Raw genomic sequence first — 13,690 nt, 5'->3', positions numbered from 1 at the left:
TCTCTGTGTTCAATGGCCATCGTGTACATGTGTGTTTGTCTCTGTGTCTACGTCTGTGCATATGCGTGTGCTTGTCCATGGCTCTCGTTCATTCAGAGGCCGAGGAGCTGTACCAAAAACGTGTGCTGACGATAACGGGCATCTGCGTGGCACTGCTGGTGGTTGGCATCGTGTGCGTGGTGGCATACTGCAAAACCAAGTAAGCCCCGGGAACTTTATTGATCGCCAGAAAGAGCTGTGCACATTCACACATTAAATTAAAAAGCATGCCTAAGAACTCATGTTATGAGTCATTATACACTGACCGGCGAAAAAAAAGTCACTTAAACAGGTAAATGCTTAAGAATCAATGATTGGATCATTATTGCAGTGATTATTAGCATGTTATATGTTTGGCAACAGTTCTTCTAACAAAAATTGATGCACCTCTTGATGGAAATAGCATCACAACATTTATTTCCATCAAGAGGTGCATCAATTTTTGGTCAAGATCTTCTATTGACAATGTAAGAGGTGATCACTCTGTAAAGTCTACTCCAGCACATCCCAAAGACTTTCAATGAATTTAAGGACTGGACTCAGAGGTGCCAATTATGAATCTTGACATTGTCATCCTGGAATATAACCATGATGTGTCTTCCTACATGGTTGTTTAAGAAATGAAAAGCTACACACTCCATTAATTAGGGTTAGAAGAACTGTTGCATATAACATGGTAGAAACATAATAATCTTAAGCATTTGCCTGTTTAAATCCAAACAGCAACTCTTTTTTTTTTTTTTTTTTTTTTGGCCGGGCATTAAATATATTGGATATAGTATAGTATTTTTTATTTTTTTTAAGTAATTAAATTAACACTTTTATTCACCAAGGATGCATTAAATTGATCAAATGTGACATTAAAAACATTTATAATAATGCAAAAGATTTCTATTTTAAATAAATGCCTTTCTTTTGAACTTTATATTTATCAAAGAATTAAGCAGCACAACTGTTTTCAGCATTGATAATCATAAATGTTTCTTGAGCAGCAAATCAGCATGTCAGAATGATTTCTGAAGGATCATGTGACACTGAAGAGTGGAGTAACGATGCTGAAAATTCAGCTTTGATCACAGGAATAAATTACAAATTAAAATAGAAAACTGTTATTTAAATTGTAATAATATTTAATGTATTTTTTTCTTTCAAATAAATGCATAAGAGGTTTGTTTCAAAAACATAAGGAATTCTGATAATTATAAATAAATATATAAAGTACTGTATTTATTTTAAAATAAATAATCATATATTTTATAAAATAATATTTCTTTTCAAAAAATTCAAAAAACAAAACAAAAAAACAATTCAAACCAAATAGGCAAATTATAAATTCAATTATATGACCATATGGCAATGCATATGTTTAGATAATTCAACAAATTAAATATTTTACAAATTATTGTTTTCTTCAATCATTTTATAGTTGGTACTGGATACAAACTCAATGATAATATTATTCCAATTAGTAAAACAAATCAGCTCATGGTTATGTGTCTATCCATAACAATCAAAGTAACTTTTGTATGTTTTACTGTAGTGATCAGGAGGTTAGTGCACAGTAGATATTTGGTCATTTTCTGTTTTAAATATCAGAGTCTGTAGTGGTATAGATCACACATCAGATTTCAGATTGGATCTTTCTTCAGGAAACAAAGGAAGAAGATGCATAACCACCTGCACCAGAACATGTGTGGGGAGCATCCCAACCGCATGCTGGCCAACGGCCCCAACCATCCTGGTCCTGGCCCTGAGGAAATCCCCATGGTAGATGTGAGTTTGTTTGCCTCTCATTTCCTGTATGCTGATACATTCATTTGCATATTCTGAAGATTTAGCAATGCACGCAAATTAACCATCTGTTCTCATGCAGATTGCCTTTGTTTAATGTTGCTTTTAACCTATAGGATTTTGACGTGGACCATAGATGTGGGTTTGTTTGTTTGGTAGATTGAAAGCTTTTAAAGTCCAGTTTATTTAAAAAGGCTTTTGTTCATGTGAAGAGCAGTCTGTTTTCTTCCGGATCTGACTGCAGTCCAGAAGTAAATTTTAATTGATTAAAATTTTTTTAAGTGTTAAAGGGACAGTTCACCCAAAAATGAAAATTGTCACCTTTTACTCACCTTCATGTTGTTCCAGACCTGTATGAGTTTCTTTCTTCTACTGAACCCAAAAGAAGATATTTTGAAGAATGTTGGTAACCATACAGTTGAGGGTAGCCATTGACTTCCATAGTAAAAATATTAAAATACTATGGAAGTCAATGGCTACCGTCAACTCTCTGGTTACCACTTTTGTGTTCAGCAGAAGAAAGAAACAACTTGAGTGTGAGTAAATGAACTATCCCTTTAAACAGCTTCCTGTGTTGCTCACATTGATGACGTAAGCATTCTTCAAATGTAATTGAATTTGGTAGGACTTAATTGTGAAAGCAACAACAGCACAATCTCATGATACTCTTTTGATTGCAGTATATATCTAAGAATGTTCCAGCAACTGAACGAGTAGTACGACATGGAACAGAGACATCAGGCAATTTCTCGGGCAGCCGGATGTCATCACAATCCCACCACACCTCCACAGCTTCCCACGCTTCCAGTCACCGGTACTGACTCTTCTTCCCTTTCATTTCCATATACTGATCCTTGACATACTGTATATCCTCTGGCCATCTGTCTGTTTATTTGTTCATTTACCAGCCCATCTAAAAAAAAAAAAAAATCCATTTTCATCCATTTATTTTTCCATATACAAAATTGATTCATTAAAATATATAATTGAACATAAAATTCAATCTATTGGAATAAATAAGATTTTTTAAAGTCTTTATACTCACCAAGGCTATATTTGATTAAAAACTGTAATTTTATTGAAATTTATAATAATTTAATAATAGATTTTAAAATGTAATTTATTCCTGTGATGGAAAAGCTATATTTTCAGCATCATTACTCCAGTCTTCAGTGTCACATGATCCTTCAGAAATCATTCTAATATGCTGATTAGCTGCTCAAGAAACATTTCTGATTATAATCAATGTTGAAAACAGTTGTGCATATATTTATATCCCTCACATATACTTCTCTCACATATTTTGTACTTCCCTTTTGCCACCTCTCAGGCACGAGGAGCGCACATGGAGTATGGACCGGACGGACAGCATGCACTCTGACTGCCAGTCGGGGGCGCTCTCTTCCTCCGTTGGCACCAGTAAATGCAGCAGCCCGGCGTGCATGGAGGCTCGTGCCCGCCGTGCAGCATACTGTGGTTATCCTGATGCTGCACAGTGCCCCCTACAGTACGGAGACTCTTACGACTCCCTGCGGGACTCGCCTCACAGTGACAGGTGAGTGAAAGAGGAAATAACAACAGATAAGAGCCGTTCACCTTCCTGGATAACGTCACTGTGTATATTTGTAGTCAAATAAAAGTAAGCTGACTGTCCTGTTGGTTAAGTCAGACAAGGAAGTTTGTAAGCTTTATCTTATCAGTGATATGATATTTGGCGTTGAACCATAGCACAACATTATCAGATCTCAGATCATTTTCAGTGGCAGTAGCTAACTGTCATGTTCCTCATGTGTTGCTTTGGATAAAAGCATCTGCTAAAATATTAAAAATGTAAATCTTTTCAAACAACTTTTTCCAACACGTAGCAGTGTAGTGAAGCGAAGCCCTTTCTCTGTAAAGTAGCTTTGGAAAGTCAGATTAATTTTCATGAATTGTTTTGGTTGGATAGTTAATTTAAATAAGCTGATTCAGTAAATGATTCACATATTTCATTTTTGTATGAAAATGTTTAGTTAAATGCTTTTGCTGTTTTCTAATTGAGTGATTCATCTTTATATAAATGCAGTCAGGGCTTGACATTAACACCTGTCAACACCTGTTGAAATTTATATAGGCCTATAATATATACATTTTTCAGTTTTTCACAGAATAGATACATGATACCAGTTGTGTTTTCTCACTCTCTCATCTCTCTCAACAGCGAGTTGACACACAAACCCATTTTCATTTGCTCCGGATGAACATTGTTGGTGTTACAGGGCTTGAATTTCGGCGTGGGATTGCGCATAATTTTACTCATTCCCGCAGATTTTCTGCTCAAACCACCACCAAAGTGCGGCACATAAAGCCACCGCTCAGTACTAAATAGAGTTCTGTTTCACTCTTTATTGTGCGCTTAAAGGGTTAGTTCACCCAAAAATGAAAATAATGTCATTTATTACTCACCCTCATGCCGTTCCCGTAAGACATTCACCCGTAAGACATTCATTCATCTTCAGAATGCAAATTAAGATATTTTTGTTGAAGTCCGATGGCTCCGTGAGGCCTTCATAAGGAGCAATGACATTTCCTCTCTCAAGATCCATAAAGGTACCAAAAACATATTTAAATCAGTTCATGTGAGTACAGTGGTTCAATATTAATATTATAAAGAGATGAGAATATTTTTGGTGCACCAAAAAAACTAAATAACGACTTATTTAGTTATGGACGATTTCAAAACACTGCTTCAGGAAGCTTCGGAGCATAATGAATCAGTGTATCGAATCATGATTCGTATCACGTGTCAAACCGGCAAACTGCTGAAATCACGTGACTTTTGACGCGGATTCATAACGCTCCGAATCTTCCTGAAGCAGTGTTTTGAAATCGGCCATCACTATATAAGTCATTATTTAGTTTTTTTGGTGCACCAAAATATTCTCGTTTCTTTATAATATTAATATTGAATCACTGTACTCACATGAACTGATTTAAATATGCTTTTAGTACATTAATGGACCTTGAGAGCGGAAATGTCATTGATGGCTATGCAGGCCTCACGGAGCCAACCGATTTCAACAAAACTATCTTAATTTGTGTTTCGAAGATTAATGAAGGTCTTACGGGTGTGGAACGGCGTGAAGGTGAGTAATAAATGACAGAACTTTTGGGAGAACTAACCCTTTAAACAGTCAGATACACACAGAATAATGTCAAAATGCGTTTTTTTGAGTATTCATGCCAACACATATTAAGTGAACATAAACAGTTGAGAAAGAAAATGCATGTGTAACAGTATAATGAATCTGTGCGTCAGGTCTTAAAGTGACAGCAGCCTAATATACCTGCTGCCAAATTATGAAATAATATTAAAAATATCTATAGGGCAGTTTTTCCTCATGGTATTGATGTTAAAATTGTGGCCAGTGAAATGCTGAGTGGCTAGTAACTTTGGAAAACCACTAGCCACAGTGGCTGGTAAGCAAAAAAATTAATATCAAGCCCTGAATGCGGTAGATATTGGTCTATTCTAGGAAAATAAGATTTTTTAAAAAAGAATAAACACTTTTGTTCAGCAAGGATGCATTAAATTTATCAAAAGTGACAGTAAATACATTTTTTATGAAAGTTTTCTATTTCAAATAAATGCTGTTCATTTCAGCATCAAAGAATCTTGAAAAAATTGTCAAAATTTCAAGATTTTTTTATATATATATATATATATATATATATATATATATATATATATATATATATATATATATATGAAAGCATTTTTGATCAAATAAATGCAGCCTTGGTGAGCCTCCTTTCAAAAACATAAAAAAAAACGTACCAACCCCAAACTTTTGAACATTAGTCTGTATTTTTCTCATTTCTCCATTCCTCCTCTCATGTTTTTCCGTATCTTCGCAGGTACGTGTCCGCTCTGACCACGCCGGCGCGTCTATCTCCGGTGGACTTTCACTCCTCACTGCCCCCGCAGGTGCCTACCTTTCAGATCACCACGCCCAACGCCAGCCACGCCCTCTCCCTGCCGCCCGCCGCCTCGGCCGTCGCAATGGCGGCCTACTCGCCCGAAGACGACCAGCCCCTCCTGCACCGCTACCGGCGGTCCCGGCGGCCGTATTACGCGGCGGACAGCACGGGCTCCCTCCCGTCCAGCCCGTACCGCTTCGTGGACGACGAGGATTACGAGACCACGCAGGAGTACATGTCCTCCCGGGAGCAGCAGAAGAAGAGCGGCAGCGGGCGGCGTTGGCGCAGGAGGTCGCGGCTCAATGGGCACGTGTCGCAGCGGGCGCCGGACCCCAGGAACTACAGCTCTCAAAGCTGCCTGTCGGACAGCGAGTGGGAGGACGACGAGGTCGGCGACCTCGGCCACGGCGAGAGCACGCCGTTTCTCAGTATGCAGAACATGAACGCCACCGAACCGGCCACCATCTACCGACCCAACGACACGCGGACTTTCAGCAACACGGGACGCTCTGGCTCCCGTGGCAACGTGCAGGCCAACAAACTGTCGCAGTCGCGGTCCAGACCGGACAATGCACCCCTTTAAAAAAGAACGACGAGAGCAAGGACGGGCGTGAAAACAAATGATATGCTATAGACCTGCACCTATGAGAAATATTTTTTATTTTATATAACAGACAGATATTCTAAACAAATGAAATATTTATTTTCATTTCAGCAAAAATTGTCTACTAGCTAGCAGCAAAGACTTTTTTTATAGGGGGAAAACTATTTATATGTAATTCCTTTTTTTGATTTACAGCATTATGAAGAAGAATTACGTGCCAATTTTTTCACGAGTTAGAAATAGAATAATATTGTGGTGCCTTTTGCTGTTTGCCGACGAGGGAGGTTCAGTTGAATTTTTGTAGCCTTTCTTAAAAACAGACTCTTGGGTTTTATAGACATGTTGTTCTGTTTTCTTCTTTGTCCGTTTGTTTCGTTTGTTCAGGATCTCCCCATTTGAACTGTGATATTATTCAGACACCATGCAATATCAAATCACTTCTGTGTAAGGTGTTTGTTTACACGAGTAGGATTCACACGCACACATGCCCGGCGTCGGATGCGGGTTTCGCTCGCGCATCCGAGCGCCTTTTGCGTTCGACTTTGGTTTCTACGTTCCGTTTTCTTTTCTCTCAACTGGTCGTCGCATATTGTTTCCATGGAAACAGAGGTACGCAGGAGTTCACAGGGCATGACGCTGGGTCGCAGTATCGGCCCTGGTGTTCAGGGTTTTCAAAATGGTGGTCTGTACGTCCAATGAATGTGTTTACACTTCTGTCCGTGTGCGTGAGAGTATCGTTGAACCTCAGTGTATACGTACGTGTCTTTGTCGTGCAAGAACACGTTCCGTTCGTGCGTTCGCGTTGTGTTCGTCTTCAGGTTAACGTTTCGAGCGCGTGCACGTGTGCGTGTTGTGAGTGTCGACGTGCGCCTGTGTGTGTGTATATACGTATGCTTGTACTCTTTTTAGGATGTTGGCTTTGTCGAAAGGGAGCTCTATTATGGTACCAGGTTAGCGCTAATGGGTTAATCCGGCCCCCTAGTGGTGACACGAGCTCGTTGCACTGTAACCTTCCTTCCTTGTGTAGTCATTGGCCTGCGGAGGAACCAATCCAGCCTGATTCTAGCCTACACGGACCTACATCTCTCTCCCACACGTTCCCATTCCTATGCCAGCAGCTTTAAGCCGCACTGTGTCTCAGGACTTTTCATCGAAATCTGCATTACTCATGAAACAGATCCATTACTGCCCGTCGCGTCTGCGTCATGCTGGGAAGACTATGAGGAACGATACGACCAGGTGTGTTTGTCTGCGAACGCTCCATGTTTTGCTGGCTTTTCTTTGTTTTGTTTTCGGTGAGGTCGTTCCAAGTCCGTGCTGTATGCAAGTTGGAGACTTGTTGGAAGAAGCTATGCGTGTACGGCTACTAGACGTGCTACTTTAGGTGGTTTATAAAGCGTAAACCGCTCCTTCCAGAGCCCAGCAACCTACATTTGAAAAGACAAACCCGCCACCTGCACACTTACACTTAAACACACATGCAAATGCATACACTTAAACGCACACGCGCACACACAAACACACACACACACACGCTCAAGATTCATTCTGTGTGCACAGTCGTTTAAAGCGCCACTCGTCTCACGGATTGATTTTCTTCCTGTCTTACTCTCTCTGTTTCTTCTGTTCTTCCTCTCTGCCTGTGAAGGCGTCCCTCCCTCTGCATGTTCTAGTGGTTCAGATAGATGGGTGCATGGTAACCGCAGCAACTGAGTCGTATTCACACGGTGAAAGTGTAGTTTTCATTTGACATTCAGCAATAAATCCCCTTTTTTTTCATGTTCATTCTTGACTTGGAATATGCTAGAAATTTTTGCAAGTTTTCTCAAAAAAATAGTACTTGTAAAAAAATAATAAAATCAAATCAAACCACTTGTTCATATGGAAAAAAAATAAATCTTAATTCCTACCATTTTAAAAAATTAATTCTTCAGGATGTATGTCTGATTCTTTTCTTTTTCAGCTGAATGAAATGTCTTCATATTAACATTTTCAGAGGAACAACATTCTTTGTTGACAGAAACCAAATGTTCAATTTTAGAGGGGACTGAAGGTAATATATAGATATTATATATATTATACCAGGTTGCTCCTGCCTACGGACTGGCTGGCCACAGGACCGTGGAATGCCGCTATGGATACCTCATAGACCTTGAGCATGGAAGTGGTGCAACCCTTGTCCAACAGCTCCTGAAGGAAAGACAGTACCAGTGAAATGTCACAGGATGTCGGGTCTTCACTCCGGGCTGCCCACCAGCCAGAGAAAACGGACCATTTGAGGGTGTAGAGGTATCTAGTGGACAGGGCTCTAACCTCAGAAAAAGAGTTAAAGGGTTAGTTCACCCAAAAATGTAGATACTGTCATGCCGTTCATGACCTTCATTAATCTTCGGAACACAAATTAAGATATTTTTGTTGAAATCCGATGGCTCAGTGAGGCCTGCATAGGGAGCAATGACATTTCCGCTCTCAAGATCCATTAATGTACTAAAAACATATTTAAATCAGTTAATGTGAGTACAGTGGTTCAATATTAATATTATAAAGTGACGAGATATTTTTGGTGCGCCAAAAAAAACAAAATAACGACTTCTAATGATGGCCGATTTCAAAACACTGCTTCAGTAAGCATCGGAGCGTTATGAATCAGTGTGTCGAATCTGCTGTTCGGAGCGCCAAAGTCATGTGATTTCAGCAGTTTGGCGGTTTGACGCGATCCAAATCATGATTCGATACGTTGATTCATTGTGCTCCAATGCTTCATGAAGCAGTGTTTTGAAATCGGCTATCATTAAATAAGTCATTATTTTGTTTTTTTGCCGCTCCAAAAATATTCTCGTTTCTTTACAATATTAATATTGAACCACTGTACTCACATGAACTGATTTAAATATGTTTTTAGTACATTAATGGATCTTGAGAGAGGAAATGTCATTGCTCCCTATGAAGGCCTCACAGAGCCATCGGATTTCAACAAAAATATCTTCATTTGTGTTCCGAAGATTAACAAAGGTCTTACAGGTGTGGAACAGCATGAGGGTAAGTAATTAATGACATCATTTTCATTTTTGGGTGAACTAACCCTTTAAAGACTCTCATGGTCCATAGGTCCCAATGAGGGGCCAGAGGTGAAGAGCCCACAATTTACATTGGGGGTGCCAGATCATTCCTTTCACCTGGGAAAGGAAGTCCTTCCTCAAGGGAAGTGGCCACAGAGCTGCTGAGAACCAAGACTAGTTCTGCCAGAAAGGGGCCACCAGAAGGACTGCACGTTTCTCCTCCCTGATCCATCTCATGACCTGAGGGAGCAGCACGCCCGGGGGAAAGGCGTATAGCAGAAGGCTGGGTCATTTGTGGGCCATCGCATCCCTGTCCTTTAAAAAATAAATTGGGCAGTGAGAGTTGTCTTCTGAGGCGAAGAGGTCGACCTCTGATCATACTCCATCCCCAGATGGTTCACATGATCTGGAGTGTCCACTCTTCTGAAGACATGTTGGCCTGGGACAGAATGTCCGCCCCTTGGTTCAGTCTGCCCGGCATGAGAGCTGCTCTCAGCAAGGTTGAGTCGTGCCCATAAGAGGGATGCGGCTGATTAGCCTGTACAGAGGCCTCAATTTGAGTCCAACTTGGTGGTTTAAGTAGGACACCACTGCCATGTTGTCCGAGACACGTTGGACTAAGACGTGGTGCCCTTTCAGGTCTGGAAAGAAGGTTCAGCATTTCCAGGCATTTGATGTGAAGCTGCTTTTTCGTGCTCGACCAGGAGCTGGAAGTCTGCTCATGTTGGGGGCATCTGTCGAGACCACCTTCCTTCTGGAGACCATTCCCTGGTCCATGCCAGATTGGAACTGACGAGGGTCCTTCCAAGGAGCCAGGGCCATGAATCAGCTGTGGTCCACCTTGATCCAGAGGTGTCCGAGACGCTAAGCATGGGCTGGAAGCCAGGGTTTCAGCCGCATGTGTAGCAGGCCCAGCTGAACTACTGATGATGTGCCATAAGGCCCAGCATCCTCTGAAACATTCTGAGGGGGATGAGACCCCAACCTTGAAAGACACCACAAGCTGATTCCCAAAAGAGACCAGGCCGCTCGCGCCAGAAGAGGGGCAGTGGTCTGCTTGAGAAAAGAGCACGGGAGAATCCGCTCTTTGTGGGTAGAACGAGACGCGCGGGATCTGGATCAACTTAAGGAATAAGTTGAAGGGACCCAGCTAACAAAAATATGTTCTTAGAATGTTTTGCTAACATTGTGAAGAACTTTATTTCTGAAAAACATCAGTTTTTTTAATGTATTAAGAACGTTTTTTCCTGGTTTATGTGAACGTTAGAGGAACACTACATTCTGTAATTTTGAAAATGTTATGAACAATTATTTCTGAATGTTGTCTGAACGTTCAGAATGTCCAGTTTTTTAAATGTTTTAAGAACAGTTTTTTTTCTTGGTTATACAAAATTCTCCTGGGAACATTGCTTCTATTCATCCATCCAATCTCCACACCATTTATTCTCTCTAGGTTTGCTCTGTTGCCTGCCCCACCATCTCGGGCCACAGATGCTGATGGCCAGTCCATCACAGGGCTCACACACAAGACAGTTTATCTCTGCTGCATGTCTTTGAACTGTGGTGGAAACTGGAGTACCTGGAGGAAATCCACTCTGAAAACGGGCTAACTCCTGGCTCAGCTGGGACTCAACCGGAAGGTGAAAGTGCTACCCACTGAGCCACTGTGCTGCTCTCTTTAATATTCTAAAGTGATAAAAATAGATCAAATGTAAGCAAGTAATTTCTTATAGCCACAGGTATGGATTTCATATCATGGACATTTTCCCAGAGTATGAAAGTCTAAGTGCATTAAATATTTGAATTACATTTTCCTGTAGTAGTAGACTAAACTGTGTAAGAGTCTCTGGGAAGTACACAATCCAAAACATGGAAGCATAAAGAGCAAAGCTTACATTTTCTAAACCAAAAACACAACCCAGTTAAACAAGGGAGAGAAAAAAAACACAAACTCAAGTAGACAGCACATGTGGAAATGTGGAAAACAACACAACAGAAAAAGAAAACACCACAAAATTGTGTTCTGTGCATATGAACTGTTTCATACAGAGTTTCAAACACTTGTCATTTTACAAAATATGCATTTGTGATGCTTCAGGCTGAACAGAGACCTCAGAGTGTAAAAGTTGTCTGCAGACTCTGGATGTTTGGTTTAAAAATGGTGTGGAAAGAAGCGCATGCGCAGAATTGTAAGTAATAGAAAGACAATGAGAGAATTAAGTTCAGAACCAGATGAAATGCTGTTAAGAAGAGGAAGTTCAAAGTCCTCTTTGCTTAAAGCAGGTTCAATCCCAGCTGGCAAGGAATGCTCCAATAACTTTAACGAACGTTCTTTAAAAGTTATATAAATGTTAGGACTAAACGTTCATAAAACATTTTTAAAAATGGATGTTTTGAACATTCAGAAAACATTCAGAAATGTTTTCATAGCATCTTAACATTCCTAATGTGCACATAAACCAAGAAAAAAGTTCTTAATACATTAAAAGAATGGACATTTTGAATGTTTAAAAAAATATATATATTAAATGTTTAAATGTAAATTTTGTTTAAATTTTCACTTTCAACTTAATGGGAATGTTAGCAAAACATTCTAAGAATTTTTTTTTTTTTAAGATGGCATGAAGTTCTATATGCGTGTGTCTTGTGACATCATGTTCTATTCAGTTCTCTGTAATGATCAAACAAGTAATGTTTAAAAATGTTAGATGAACTTCCAACTAGACCATTCCCAAAAATATATTCCATGAACAATATATAAATAACGTTTTTGTGCTAACGTTTTGAGAACATTCTTAAAGACCAGGTAAATCTGAACGAACAAACAAATGAGAAGAATAGTATTTCGAGTTAAACAGGTTGTTTTTTTAATTTTTTTTTTTTTATCCTCGGCATGTCGGTTATACCGTGATGCACTATGAAATTAATGCAGGTCAAATTTATTATAATATTAATTTAAATCTAAAAGTAACCTAGTAAAAATAATAGACTAGAAGAAGGTAACAGGCCTATAATTGGAAATGTCAAATCCTCTTAATATTGCCAATATTTGATGCTTTTGACAATATCTCTGGCTATCGTTGATTCATGATCATCATCTATTAAGCAACCCAGCACAGAGTTATTGCGGGGCCCCCAATAAGTGGGGCTCCCCGCAGCATGCATGCCTTGCATGCCTGTCTGCTACACCACTGCTCTGAGGGTTTGAGGAATAGACCTATATCAAAATGTCATATAATTTATGACATTTAGTCCATGTTAAATTGTACAGGTGCTGGTCATATAATTAGAATATCATCAAAAAGTTGATTTATTTCACTAATTCCATTCAAAAAGTGAAACTTGAATATTATATTCATTTATTACCCACAGACTGCTATATTTCAAATTTATTTCTTTTAATTTTGATGATTATAACTGACAACTAAGGAAAATCCCAAATTCAGTATCTCAGAAAATTTGAATATTACTTAAGACCAATACAAAGAAAGGATTTTTAGAAATCTTGGCCAACTGAAAAGTATGAACATGAAAAGTATGAGCATGTACAGCACTCAATACTTAGTTGGGGCTCCTTTTGCCTGAATTACTGCAGCAATGCGGCGTGGCATGGAGTCGATCAGTCTGTGGCACTGCTCAGGTGTTTTGAGAGCCCAGGTTGCTCTGATAGTGGCCTTCAGCTCTTCTGCATTGTTGGGTCTGGCATATCGCATCTTCAGGCAAGTTTGCTGGCCAATTAAGAACAGGGATACCATGGTCCTTAAACCTTTGGCACTGTGTGCAGGTGTCAAGTCCTGTTGGAAAATGAAATCTGCATCTCCATAAAGTTGGTCAGCAGCAGGAAGCATGAAGTGCTCTAAAACTTCCTGGTATACAGCTGCGTTGACCTTGGACCTCAGTAAACACAGTGGACCAACACCAGCAGATGACATGGCACCCCAAACCATCACTGACTGTGGAAACTTTACACTGGACCTCAAGCAACATGGATTGTGTGCCTCTCCTCTCTTCCTCCAGACTCTGGGACCCTGATTTCAAAAGGAAATGCAAAATTTACTTTCATCAGAGAACATCTTTGGACCACTCAGCAGCAGTCCAGTGCTTTTTGTCTTTAGCCCAGGTGAGACGCTTCTGACGCTGTCTGTTGTTCAAGAGTGGCTTGACACAAGGAATGCGACAGCTGAAACCCATGCCTTGCATAAGTCTGTGCGTGGTGGTTCTTGAAGCACTGACTCCA

The 13,690-nt window shown here is 39.9% G+C and overlaps 1 protein-coding gene across 4 annotated transcripts in view; it reads left to right on the top strand.

Annotated features, from left to right (window-relative positions):
• The window catches only part of nrg2b (neuregulin 2b), a 92,500-nt gene extending 81,461 nt beyond the window's left edge, over positions 1 to 11,039 (top strand). For 3 of the 4 annotated variants that reach the window (XM_067386128.1, XM_067386302.1, XM_067386216.1), the window contains 5 exons: positions 97 to 199; positions 1,689 to 1,812; positions 2,511 to 2,644; positions 3,161 to 3,385; positions 5,728 to 8,297. In XM_067386128.1, coding sequence (XP_067242229.1) covers positions 97 to 199; positions 1,689 to 1,812; positions 2,511 to 2,644; positions 3,161 to 3,385; positions 5,728 to 6,373 — 1,232 coding nt within the window. In that variant the 3' untranslated portion in view covers positions 6,374 to 8,297. Of the gene's footprint in view, positions 1 to 96; positions 200 to 1,688; positions 1,813 to 2,510; positions 2,645 to 3,160; positions 3,386 to 5,727; positions 8,298 to 10,906 lie in introns of those variants that run through there. The other variant, XR_010895196.1, reaches the window with a different exon arrangement.
• The last annotated feature ends 2,651 nt before the right edge of the window (positions 11,040 to 13,690 follow it).

This window comes from Chanodichthys erythropterus, chromosome 1, assembly GCF_024489055.1.
Source record: "Chanodichthys erythropterus isolate Z2021 chromosome 1, ASM2448905v1, whole genome shotgun sequence".
In the NCBI taxonomy this organism is placed as follows: Eukaryota; Metazoa; Chordata; class Actinopteri; order Cypriniformes; family Xenocyprididae; genus Chanodichthys; species Chanodichthys erythropterus.
Note: the sequence above shows the minus strand (reverse complement) of the source record. Positions and strands in the feature narration are given on the sequence as shown.